Below are 12,755 nucleotides of genomic sequence, written 5' to 3' on the forward strand. Positions count from 1 at the left end.
GCGTCCCGGGAGGCTTCCCCCGCGGAGGTTCCTTTCGGCTCCCAGCGGGCCTTAGCGAGAGTCCCGGGGTTCGCCGGGGGGTTCCGAAAGAAGGAAAGGACTCCGTCCCCGCCCGCCTAGAGCTTAGGTACCCGTGGGGGAAAGGCGGCTGGCAAAGAATTAAAGATTACCCGTAAAGGCCCCGGGGGCCGAGGGTGGGCCGAAATAAGGCGGGTTCGGTGAGAACCGTCCGGGTGAGGAGGAGTCAGGCGAGGTGAGTTGGAGCAGCGGGAACCTCAGGGAGAAGTTGGATTGGATTTTCGGAGGGAGATCTCGGATCGGTCACCCAGTCGACCTGTGCGGTCATTCGGTCGTATCTCCCGGGCGCTTTACTGTTGGCGAAGCGCCGTACTAAGCGCTTGAGAGAGTAGACTTTAACAAGGGACAGATACGTCCCCCGCCCTCAACGAGCTCACGGTCTAGAGGGGGAGACGGGCATTAATAGAAATAAATTCGTACAGCGCCCAGCGCTTAGCCTGGCGCACAGTAAGCGCTTAATAAATACCATGATTATTATTAGAAATGGAAGGAAGGAGGGAGGGAAGGAGGGAAGGGAGGAAGGAAGGAAGGAAAGAAGGAAGGAAGGAAGGAAGGAAGGAAGGAAGGAAGGAAGGAAGGAAGGAAGGAAGGAAGGAAGGAAGGAAGGAAGGAAGGAAGGAAGGAAGGAAGGAAACGATACGATACGATACGATACGATACGATACGATACGATACGATACGATACAACTGTGCCTTGGGAATGCGAAGGAGGACGGATGAAGGAGCGAGTAGGAATGTCGCAGAAGGGAGACGGAGAAGAAGAGAGGAGGGCTTAGTCAGGGGAGGTTTCTGGAAGGAAACGATACGATACGATACGATACGATACAACTGTGCCTTGGGAATGCGAAGGAGGACGGATGAAGGAGCGAGTAGGAATGTCGCCGAAGGGAGACGGAGAAGAAGAGAGGAGGGCTCAGTCAGGGGAGGTTTCTTGGGGAAAAAGGTGGTCTCATTCATTCAGTCTTATTTATCGAGCGCTCACTTTGTGCAGAGCACCGGACTAAGCCTGGGAGCGTCCCAGAGAACAGCATACCACAGCCCGCCACGAATCTCAGCGGTGTCCGTGAGGCACCTATCGAGGAAGAGGGCGTCGGGTCTAGAATCCCATCGCTCGTCCAACAGCCAAGTCGAGCGCTGCGCGCACAGTAAAGCGCTCAACACTTACGACGGCTCCCAGCCGCCTAATACAGTCCTCCGCTCACAGTAAGCCCTCGATAATTGCGACTCGTCGATGTCCTCCCGGCCGCCTGGGAGAGCGCTCTGCAGAATGAGAAGCCCCGTGGCTCAGCGGAAGGAGCCCGGGCTTCGGAGTCAGAGGTCATGAGTTCGACTCCCGGCTCTGCCGCTTGTCAGCCGTGGGACCGTGGGCGAGTCGCTTAACCTCTCTGGGCCTCGGTTCCCTCATCTGGAAAATGGGGATTAAAAGCGCGCGAGCCCCACGTGGGACGACCCGATGACCCCCCGTCTCCCCCAGCGCTTAGAACGGTGCTCGGCACCTAGGATGGGCTTAACAAATACCAACATTATTATTACGTGGTGAGCGCTCAGTAAATCCGATTAATAGTGAGATTTTTTTTTTAGAGTAGGGGAGGTGAAGACGTTGAGGCAGAGGAGAAATGGAGCGGTGAGGGAGGGAGCTGGTTGTTCTGCTGTCCCCAGTGTTTAGTCCAGTGCTCTCTTATTCAGCGCTTCATAAATGTCATCGATTAAAGAGGGGTCGGGGAACGGGGTCGGAGTCACGGCGAGAGGGAGGAGAGTTAGAGATCCGATGGGGGAGTCCCTCCGGAGAGACGGCGGGAAAGGAGAAGGCGGAAGAGCAGTGTGGCCGGGCGGACGGAGCGCGGGCTGGGAGTCAGAAGGAGCTGGGTTCTAATCCCGGCTCCGCCACCTGGCTGCCGCGTGACCGCGGGCAGGTCACTTCACCCCTCTGGGCCTCAGTCGCCGCGTCTGTCGGACGCCAACCCGATTAGCCTGTATCCTCCCCGTCCCTCGGATCCCGGCTCCGCCACCTGTCTGCCGTGTGGCCTTGGGCGGGTCGCTTCGCTTCCCCGGGCCTCAGCGACCTCACCTGGAAAATGGGGATGGAGCCGGCGAGCCCCACCCGGGACAGGGACCGTGTCCAACCCGATCTGCTCGAATCCGCCCCGGAGCTCAGTACGGCGCTCGGAACGTAGTGGGCGCCCAACAGATGCCGTCATTAACAGCAGTGCCCGGACCCTGGCGAGCGCCGAGCAAATGCCGTTAAAAAAAAAAAACAAACAAAAGAGGAGGAGCGGCGAGAAGCTCGGACCCGATGGCTTCTCTGTTGCCGTTAAGGCCGTCGGAGAACGGGGTCGGTCAAGGCCCCGGAGGCCTCGGGTGGGAGTTGAAGTTTCGGAATAGTTCGTGTCGGCGAGGGAGGAGCGGAGGAAAGGTCCGGTCGTCGCGGAAAGAACGAACCTCCAAGGGGCCGGCTCGGCGTCCGTCTTTCCGCCGGCCGCGTTAAACTGCTCACGCGGAGGAAGCAGATCGTGGGAGCGCGTTTTTTGTTCCCTCGTTCCTCGCGGCATCTGTTTCGACCCCCACTCCGGGCCCAACGCCGTTCTGAGCTCCGAGGCAGATACAGGTTCATCGGGGCCGAACCGGCCCCTGTCCCGCGTGGGGCTCGGGGGGGTCAAGTAGGAGGGAGAACCAGGGGGCTGAGGCCCGGAGAGGTTGAGCGACCCGCCCGAGGTCACACGGCAACCCGGGTCCTCCGTCTCCCTGGCCCCGGGCTCGTTCCACCGGGCCGGCGGCTTCGTCGGGTGAATCCGTTCGGTCGTCCGATGGTATTTATCGAGCCTCGCCGCGTGCGGGGCGCTGGACCGAGCGGCCGGAAAGTGCGATCCGGCGATACAGAGAGGGAATCCCCGCCCACGGCGGGGTCGGCGGCGTGAGGGTGCGGAGGGGCCGGGGAGCCGCATCTCGGGGAGATGGAAGAGACGAGGGCCTGGGCTGGGGCGATGACAGACGGGAGACGAAGCCTGGACCGGCCCGACGGGTCCGGACGACGGAGGTCCCGGCGGAGGGACGGGTCGGCGGGTTCGAGGTTTGCCCCGGAGCAGGTAGCGACGCGAGGAGGGGGGATAGCTGAAGGGAGAAGGGGAGAGGGGGAGAGAGAACGTTTCCCAACCACCTTCGGCATTCATTCGCCGTCGTGTTTATCGAGCGCTTACTGTGTGCGGAGCACTGGACTGACCGCTTGGGAAAGTACAGCACGACGATAAACGGTGCCGTTCCCCGCCCGCAACGAGCTCGCAGTCTAGCAGGGGGCCGTAGACGTTAATACAGATGAATGAGACAGATCTGGACGGAAGCGGGGCGGGGCCGGAGGGAGCGGGGCGGGGCGACGCGGAAGCCAGTGGGAGGTGAGGAAAAGTCGGAAGGATCTGCCTGCAGTAAGACTTTAATAATAATAAACTTTAAATCGAGGGAGAGTCGCCGTCTGGGGCATCGGAGGAGGGAGGGCCTTCCGGGCCACCGGGAGGACGGGGGCCGGGGGGCGGAGGCGGGACGGCCGAGCCAGAAGCCCGGGGAGGCGGTGAACGGCGGCAGAGGAGCGGAGCGTGCGGGCCGCGAGGGAGAGGGGGGAGGTGAGGTAGGAGGGGGTCAGGGGGTGGACGCCTTTTGAAAGCCTTTTGAAAGTGACGACTTTCTGTTCGATGCAGAGGTGGATGGGCAGCTACCGGAGAATTTTCAAGCGCGGGGGTGACGTGTCCTGAATGTTTTTGTAGACCGTAGAATGCTTATTGAGCGCTCACTCTGTGCAGATCACTGTACTGAGCCCTTGGGAGAGTACGCTATAGCGGCAGCAGCGTGGCCTAAATGGTGTGGCACTTGTTAAGCGCTTACTATGTGCAGAGCACTGTTCTAAGCGCTGGGGGATACAAGGGGATCCGGTCGTCCCGCGTGGGGCTCACAGTTTCAGTCCCCATTTGACAGATGAGGGAACCGAGGCCCAGAGAAGCGAAGTGACTCGCCCAAAGTCACACGGCCGGCAGGCGGAAGAGCCGGGGTTAGTGTTGGTATTCGTTAAGCGCTCACTACGTGCGGAGCACCGTTCGAAGCGCCGGGGGAGATACGGGGTCGTCGGGTGGTCCCACGGGAGGCTCACGGTTGATCCCCATTTTCCAGATGAGGGAACCGAGGCCCAGAGGAGCGAAGCCACTCGCCCACAGTCACACGGCTGACAGGCGGCAGAGCCGGGAATCGAACCCGTGACCCCTGACCCCCAAGCCCGGCCTCTTTCCGCTGAGCCACGCGGCTCCCGCCCGCGCCTGCAAGTCGGGAGGTCATGGGTTCTGATCCCGGCTCTGCCGTCCGTCTGCTCTGTGGCCTCGGGCAAGTCACTTGACTTATCTGGGCCTCGGTGGCCTCATCTGGAAAATGGGGGATCGAGACGCTGAGCCCCACGTGGGACGGGGACCGTCCCTGTTGCTTGGATCCACCCCGGTGCTTAGGTTAATTCCCCGCGCTTAGCACTTAACAAACGCTGCGATTACCATTATTTTATTATATTATTATCAGAAACGTTCCCCGCCTATGACAAGCTGACAGTCTAGAGGGGGAGACGGACACGAACAGAAAGAAAGAAATACAGATCCGGACACGAGGGGGGTGTGGCCGGGAGGGGGGACGAATAAAAGGAGCGAGTCGGGGCGAAACGGGAGGGAGTGGGAGATGAGCAGAAGTGGGGCTCAGTCCGGGAAGGCCTCCCGGAGGGGGCGAGCCCTCGGTAGGGCTTCGAAAGGGGGGGGGGACGTGTGATCGTTAGGTGGATGCGAGGAGGGAGGGCCTTCCGGGCCGGAGGTGGGACGTGGACCGGGGTCGATGCAGGGGCGGGAGAGAAGGAGGCCCGGAGAGAAGATCAGCGGCGGCCGGGGAGCGGAACGTGCGGGCCGGGATGGAGAAGGAGGGTTGGGGGGGGGGAGGTCGGAGGGGGCAGGAGGATGGACGGCTTTAAAGCCCACGGTGAGGAGTCCTGTCCGGGGTGGGAAGGATCGCCCCCGGGTCGGAGGAGGAGACGGGAGCGAGAGGGGGAAGGCCAAAACCGTAGGGCCGAAACGTCGAGGGGGGACCGGAGGCCGCCGAGGGTGGTAGAGAAGGGAGCCGGGGAAGGCGAAGGAAGAGATAATAATACCAGTAATTCTGGTATTTCTTTAGCACTTACTGTGCGCCAGGCACTGTACCAAGTGAATAATAATAATGTTGGCGTTTGTTAAGCGCTTACTGTGTGCAGAGCACCGTTCCGAGCGCTGGGGGAGACACGGGGGAATCGGGTCGTCCCACGTGGGGCTCCCGGTCTTCATCCCCATTTGACAGGTGAGGGGACTGAGGCACAGAGAAGTGAAGCGACTCGCCCACGGTCACACGGCTGACGAGTGGCGGAGCCGGGATTCGAACCCATGACCTCTGACTCCAAAGCCCGGGCCCTTTCCACGGAGCCACGCTGCTTCTCTAAGTGCCGGAGTGGTCGCAAGCAAATCGGGTTGGACGCGGTCCCCGTCCCATGTGGGACTCACAAGTCTCCATCCCCCATTTTGCAGATGAGGGAACTGAGGCCCGGAGAAGTGAAGTGACTTGCCCGAGGTCACACGGCGGACGGGTGGCGGAGCCGGGATCGGAACCCGTGACCTTCTGACTCCTAGGCCCGTGGGGGGGAGAGAGATGGAGTGCATGTGGGGGACGGGGGGGGCGGGGGGGGGGGGGGACAGAGAACAGATCACCTCCTTCACCCCTCTTCTGGGAGGCGGGGGATGGGGGGAAAGCGAGGTCCCCTTGAGGGAGACCGGCCGGGGAGGCGGTATGGCCTAGTGGGAGGAGCAGAGTACGCTGCTCTTCAAAGACCAGGATTACCACTGGCCGCTGGGTGACCTCGGTCGAGTCACTTGATCGATCCGCCGATCCATCGATCGGTATCTGCTGAGCCCCTACTGCGTGCCGAGCGCTGGACTAAGCGCTTGAGAGACTGCGGTGCGGTAGAACCGATAGACGCGATCGCCGTCTTCAAGGAAGGCAGCAGCGCACGACCTACTGGAAGAAGCCGGGCCTGAGAGACAGAGGACCTGGGTTCTAATCCCACCCCTTCCGCTTGCCCGCCGAGTTACCTCGGGCGAGTCATTTAACTTCCCCGCGGCCCAGTTTCCTCATCTGTAGAATGGGGATGAAATGCCCTATTCATTCGTTCATTCAGTAGTATGTATTGAGCGCTTACTCTGCGCAGAGCACTGTACTAAGCGCTTGGGACGGACAGTTGGGCAACAGAGAGAGACAGTCCCTGCCCAGTGACGGGCTCACGGTCTGATCGGGGGAGACGGACGGACAGAAGTAAGACGACGTAATCATACCGCCCGCGTACCTCGCGTGTGCTCCCCAGGAGGGAACCGGGAGTGTGTCCAGCCCGATGATCGTGTTCTGCCCCAGCGCTTAACGGAGAGTGAGCGCTTAGTAAATACCGCGACATCTGTTCGTTCGTTCAGTAATATTTGCGGAGCCCTTATCATGTGCAGGGCACTGCACTAAGCGCTTGGAATGGACGATTCGGCAGCAGACAGAGACGGTCCCCGCCCACTGACGGGCTCACGGTCCGATCGGGGGAGACAGAAGGACAAAAACAATAGCAGCAAATAGAATCGAGGGGCCGTACATCTCATTAACGAAATAAATAGGGTAATAATAAAAATATTTGTTCTAAGGACCTTGCGGTCTAAGCGTCCTGGGCCTCACCTTCTCTATGCGTAAAAGAGGGATAAGATCGAGTGTCGCTTTACCTCTTGGATTATAAACTCCATGCAGGATGGGCACGTAGATCTCTTGGTGATTGTTCATCCGTCCTCGGGCATGGAGCGCATAACGAGCACCGTAAACACCCGAATCGGGTCACCGGCGGGGACCGGGACCGGGCGTGCCAGAATCAGGCTGAGGACAAAGGGGTATGACGACGATAATAATTGTAATTACGGTATTAAGTGCTTACTACGTGCCAGGCACTATATTAAGCGCTGGGGAGAATCCAAGCGAATCGGGTTGGACACGGTCCCACGTGGGGCTCACCGTCTCCGTTTCCACTGGACGCGTGAGGGGAACCGAGGCCCGGGGGAGTGACCTGCCCAAGGTCTCACAGCAGACAAGCGGAGGAGCCGGGATTAGAGCCCTTGACCTTCCGACCGTGCTTACCTCTGTCGCTGGGCGTTGAGACCGACTTTTAGAAACGTCCTCCCGGGATTTTTCAGTGTAAGCGTAGCTCCTTAAACCAAAGCTGAAAGGAATCGTGCGATTTTCGGGGCTTGTTTTTTTTTTTTTTAAATGGTATTTGTTAAGCGCTTACTACGTGCCAGGCACTGTTCTAGGCGCTGGGGTAGATGCGACCTGATCACGTTGGTCCCAGGAGCACGTGGGACTCACGGGGCTCATAGTCTCAGTCCCCATTTTCCAGAGGAGGGAACTGAGGCCCAGAGAAGTGAAGTGACTTGCCCAAGATCACACAGCAAACAAGGGGCAGAGCCCAGATCAGGACCCAGGTCCTCGTGACTCTCAGGCCCGGGCTCTGGCCACAAGGCCACCCTGCTTCTGGGTCCGAGTGTCCGGTCCGATTAGGAGTGCTTTAAATACAATTGAGATACGAAATGGAAGTTTTCCTTGGCCATCGCTGGAAAAAGTTGATTTCCTGCAACATCGAACTCTTTAGTGTGAAGCGGCCCCAAAAAGAAACAGACCGAGACTTTCTGTCCGTTTCCCCACTCGTGGCATTTTTAAAAACGCACTTTCATTCGTTCATTCGTCCGATAGTATTTATTGAGCGCTTACTAGGTGCAGAGCACTGGACTAACCGCTTGGAATGGACGACTCGGTAACAGAGACCGTCCCTGCCCTCTGATGGGCTTTCAGTCTGATCGGGGGAGACGGGCAGACGAGAACAGTGGCAACAAATGGAATCGAGGGGATGTACATCTCATTAAAACAATAGCAAATAAATAGAATCGAGAGAAATAGAAGTCGCTCCGATTAAGAGGCGTTTGGGCAGCGTCGCTACGGCGTCACCGACCTGTGGCCAAGAAGGTGTTAAACGGCACAAGCGTAGACGGATACGACATTCGTTCATTCGGTCGTATCTATTGAGCGCTTACTGTGTGCAGAGCACTGGACCGAGCGCTTGGAACGGATAATTGGGCAACAGATAGAGAAAATCCCTGCCCAACGGTGGGCTCACGGTCTAAAAGGGGTAGACGGACAGCATCAATACCATCAAAATAGATAAATGGAATCATATATATATATATATATATATATATATATATATATATAGACGTCATTAATAAAATAGAGTGATAATATATACAGATATACACAAGTGCCGTGGGGAGGGGAAGGGGGAAGAGCAGAGGGCAGGAGAAGGGGGAATGGGGAGGGGAGGAGGAGCGGAGGGAAAGGGAGGGCTCAGTCCGGGAAGGCCTCTCGGAGGAGGTGAGCTCTCAGGAGGGCTCTGAAGGGGGGAAGAGAGGGAGTCGGGCGGAGGTGAGGAGGGAGGCCGTCGCGGAACGGCGGGAGGACGCGGCCCGGGGGGGTCGGCGGCGGGACGGGCGAGGACGGGGGACGGCGAGGAGGCGGGCGGCGGAGGAGCGGGGCGGGCGGGGTGGGCGGGGGAGAGAGAGAAGGGAGGAGAGGTAGGAGGGGGCCGGGGGGCGGACGGCCTCGAAGCCAAGAGTGAGGAGTTTCTGTTTCACGTGGAGACCGATAGGCAACCCCTGGAGGTTTTCCAAGAGGGGAGTCACCTGCCCAGACATGTATCAGCTCTTTGAAATACGCAGTGGATTTTTCGAGACTTTCTGTGAATCACAGAACCACCGAATGAGTTTATTTGGGCGGATAAAGCTATCCTTCTGCACCTTCACGTGATTTAGATTGCCCTGGCCATCGGTAGTCGCGTGGGAGAGAAGTTCTGACTTTTCCCTTTCCGGTCCACCGCCGTCTTTACGGCCCCCTGTCCTTCTCAGAGCCACTCGGTCGATCGATCCACCGTATTTATCGAGCGCTCACCGAATGCAGAGCCCTGCACTAAATGCTTGGGCAGTACAACGCAACAGAGGTGATAGCTTACGGTCTAGAGGGGGAGACGGACGTCGGTAGAAATAAACAAATGACGGAGCTGGACGCGAGTCGGGAGAAGATCGGTCAGTCGTATTTACCGAGAGCTTACTGTGTGCAGAGCACCGTACTAAGCGCTTGGGAGAGTGCAGTGGAGTAGACAGAGTCCCCGCCCGCAGTGACCTCGCCGTCTAGAGCAGGAGGTGAACTGAGGGTGCCGATCCAAGGACGACGCGGAAGGGAGTGGGAGAAGAGCCAGGCAGGGAACGGAGGCGAAACCTTTCCAGAAACGAACAGCTTTCCTCTTTTCTTCTCCTCCCCGCCCCGTACGACTCCGGAAGTTCTCTCCCTCTGCCAACGGCCTTTCCGAATCAGCGAGCCGGTTGCCTTCTCGCCGGCGCCCCGGGAATGACTAGTTAAACCCTAAAGACCAGGGCTCATTTCCATCCCGATGACCGTCAACCGAAAGCTCTCCAGACCGATTCGAAAAAGGAAACGGGGAATGATCAAAGCGTGTGGGTCGGCCGCTCGGGTGCCATAACCCCCCGCGGTATGCCTCTGTCGTAGACGCACCCTCTGTGTCCGCCGTACGCCTCAGGGGAGCGAACTGATCTGCGATCTGTCTTTCAGATGAACCGGAGACCCGGGACGCCTGGTGGGCCGAAATCCGACAAGAGATAAAGTCCCACGCCAAAGCGTTGGGTTGTCACGCCGTGGTGGGCTACAGCGAATCCACTAGCATTTGGTAAATCTCAGCGATGGCTTGATCTTTTTTTTTGGCTAAATGCGATCGAAAATATTTTGCTCTCTTCCTCCCAGGACGAGGCTGCGACTCGCGTTTGAGTTGGCGCAGAGAAGGGTCAGCGCAAATAAAACCGTCGGTGGTATTCACCGAGCGCCGTCGGTGTGCAGAGCACTGCCCTGAGCGCTTGGGAGAGTCTAATCGAGCAGAGTTGGTAGATACGCGGCCTTCCCGGCACGAGCGTACGTAATGACCGTTTCGATTCGGTCCGGCACCTCGGTCATCCTTAATCCCTTAGTGTAAACCCTATTTCATAGTTCATTTTTTTTGGTGAAGACATTCTTCTTTTCTCTCTCTTTCATTTCTAGGGGATTTATTAAGCACTTATCATGTGCCAGCCACTGTCCCAAGCGCTGGGGTAGATCCGAGCCAATCAGGTTGGACACGGTCCATGTCCCATGTGGGACTCACAGTCTTTATCCCCATTTTACAGATGAGGTGACCGAGGCCTAGAGAATAATAACAATTGTGGTATTTGTTAAGCACTTACTATGGGCCAAGCACTGTACTAAACACTAGGGCTCAGTGGAAAGAAGCCTGGGCTTCGGAGTCAGAGGTCATGGGTTCGACTCCCGGCTCTGCCCCCTGTCAGCTGTGTGACTGGGGGCGAGTCACTTAACTTCTCTGGGCCTCAGTGACCTCATCTGTAAAATGGGGATTAACTGTGAGCCTCACGTGGGAAAACCTGATGACCTCGTATCTACCCCAGCGCTTAGAACAGTGCTCTGCACAGAGTAAGCGCTTAACGGATGCCAACGTTATTATTATTAGGGCCGATACAGGCAAATGGGGTCGGACCCAGTCCCTGTCCCACGGGGGGCTCGGAGCCTCAATCCCCGTCTTACAGATGAGGGAACTGAGGCCCGGAGAAGTAAAGTGACTCGCCCGCGGTCACACCCAGCAGATGAAGAGCGCGTCCGGGATTAGAACCCAGGTCTTTCCGACTCCCAGGCCCGGATTCTATCCAGTAGGCCGCACTACATTTGATTTTCTAGGCCCTCAAGCGGGCGACTTGCCCCAACCAGAGCACCGCGATTTTTCCCATTTCTCCAGAAGTGCATTTAGACAATCAAAGCTGCAACATTCGGCTTTACCCTCTGTTCCTTCACTGGACCGAGCTTTTACTTCGGCCTCTTTGGTTTCATCACCGAAGGATTCGGATGGAACGAGAGCCATCCCCTTTGAAGGAGTTTATGTAGTTTGTACCGAATTCCTAGACTCCTGCCTGCCCACAGGAGGGGTTGGATCCAGGCGTTCGTTTACTGTGGCAAGTCTGGTTAACGTTCTCCTCCTCCCCCATCGCCGGCTGAGTTTTTAAAGGAAGCTCTCCGTCAGCATTCACCATCGAGAAGGAAGCCCGGGAAGAGGTGTGCGTTTTCCCCTTGGGTCCCCAGGGCTCATCCTCCGTTCAATAGTCTTTATTGAGCGCTTACTAGGTGCAGAGCACCGTACTAAGCGCTTGGAATGGACAATTCGGCAACAGATAGAGACGGTCCCTGCCCACCGATGGGCTTACAGTCTAATCGGCAGCAGGTTTGTTGTGGGCAGGGACCGTCTCGACCGCCTCTGTCGTATCGCCCCGTCCCGAGCGTCTGATACGGTGCCCTGCGCACAGCAGAGGCCCCGTAAATACCCGCCGGTGGATTGATTTTCCCCTCTCGGTCTCCAGGGTCTGGGACCGAAGTCTCCACGGTCAGACGGTTTCCATCGATCGGCCCGTCGGTCGACGGTATTTACGGAGCGCTGACTAACGTGCAGAGCGCCGAACTCAGCGCGGGGGAGAGGGCGGTACAGCAGAACGTTTAGTTGTGGTATTTATGAAGCGCTTACAGCGCGCCAGGTACCGTGCTAGGCACCGTGGGGGATCGAAGGAAATCGGGTCGGACCCGATCCCCGTCCCACGTGGGGCTCACGGTCTCTGTCCCCATTTGACAGATGAGGGAACTGAGGCCCAGCCAAGTGAAATGATTTGCTCAAGGTCCCGCGGCAGCAGAGCGGCTGAGGTGGGATTAGAACTCGTGACCTCCGGACGCCCAGGCTCTCTCCACCGTTGTTCATTCGGTCGTTATTTATCGAGCTCTTACTTTGTGCGGAGCACTGTACTAAGCACCGAGAAGCAGCGTGGCTTGGTGGAAAGAGCCCGGGCTGGGGAGTCAGAGGACGAGGGTTCTAATCCTGGCTCTGCCACGTGTCTGCCTCAGTTCCCTCATCTGGCAAATGGGGATTAAGCTCCACGTGGGACAACCTGATGAGCTCATATCTCCTGGTGCTTAGAACAGTGCTTGGCACCTGGTGAGCGCTTAGCAAATACCGTCGTCATTATTTGGGAGAGTCTAATAGAGCAGTCAGCTGACACATTCCTTGCCCACGATGAGCTTACAGCCTAGGCGACGAGCTAACAGTCCCCAAGGTGATCTTATTAACGATGATAACGTTGGTATTTGTTAAGTGCCTACTATGTGCAAATCACTGTTCTAAGCCCTGGGATAGAGACGAGGTTCTCGAGTTGTCCCACTTGGGGCTCACAGGCCTCAACCCCATTTTACAGATGAGGTCACCGAGGCCCAGAGGAGTGACGTGATTTGCCCGAAGTCACACGGCTGACCAGTGGTGGAGCTGGGATCGGAGCCCATAACCTCTGACTCTCATGCCCGGGCTCGGCCCACTAAGCCACGCTGCTTCTCGGGCCGGAGGGTGATTTTATGGGCCAGAGGGCCAGCTGGCAGTGTAGAGGACGAGCTGACGGTCCGGAGGCCAAGCCGACAGTGTAGAG

At 57.9% G+C, this 12,755-nt stretch overlaps 1 protein-coding gene across 23 annotated transcripts in view; it reads left to right on the forward strand.

Annotated features, from left to right (window-relative positions):
* C2CD5 (C2 calcium dependent domain containing 5) overlaps positions 1-12,755 on the forward strand; it is a 134,402-nt gene that overhangs the window by 66,698 nt on the left and 54,949 nt on the right. For all 23 annotated transcript variants that reach the window (XM_039911239.1, XM_029052483.1, XM_029052498.1 and 20 more), the window contains one exon: positions 9,811-9,925. In XM_039911239.1, coding sequence (XP_039767173.1) covers positions 9,811-9,925 — 115 coding nt within the window. The remainder of the gene's footprint in view (positions 1-9,810; positions 9,926-12,755) is intronic.

The sequence above is a fragment of the Ornithorhynchus anatinus genome, chromosome 2, assembly GCF_004115215.2.
Source record: "Ornithorhynchus anatinus isolate Pmale09 chromosome 2, mOrnAna1.pri.v4, whole genome shotgun sequence".
NCBI lineage: Eukaryota > Metazoa > Chordata > Mammalia > Monotremata > Ornithorhynchidae > Ornithorhynchus > Ornithorhynchus anatinus.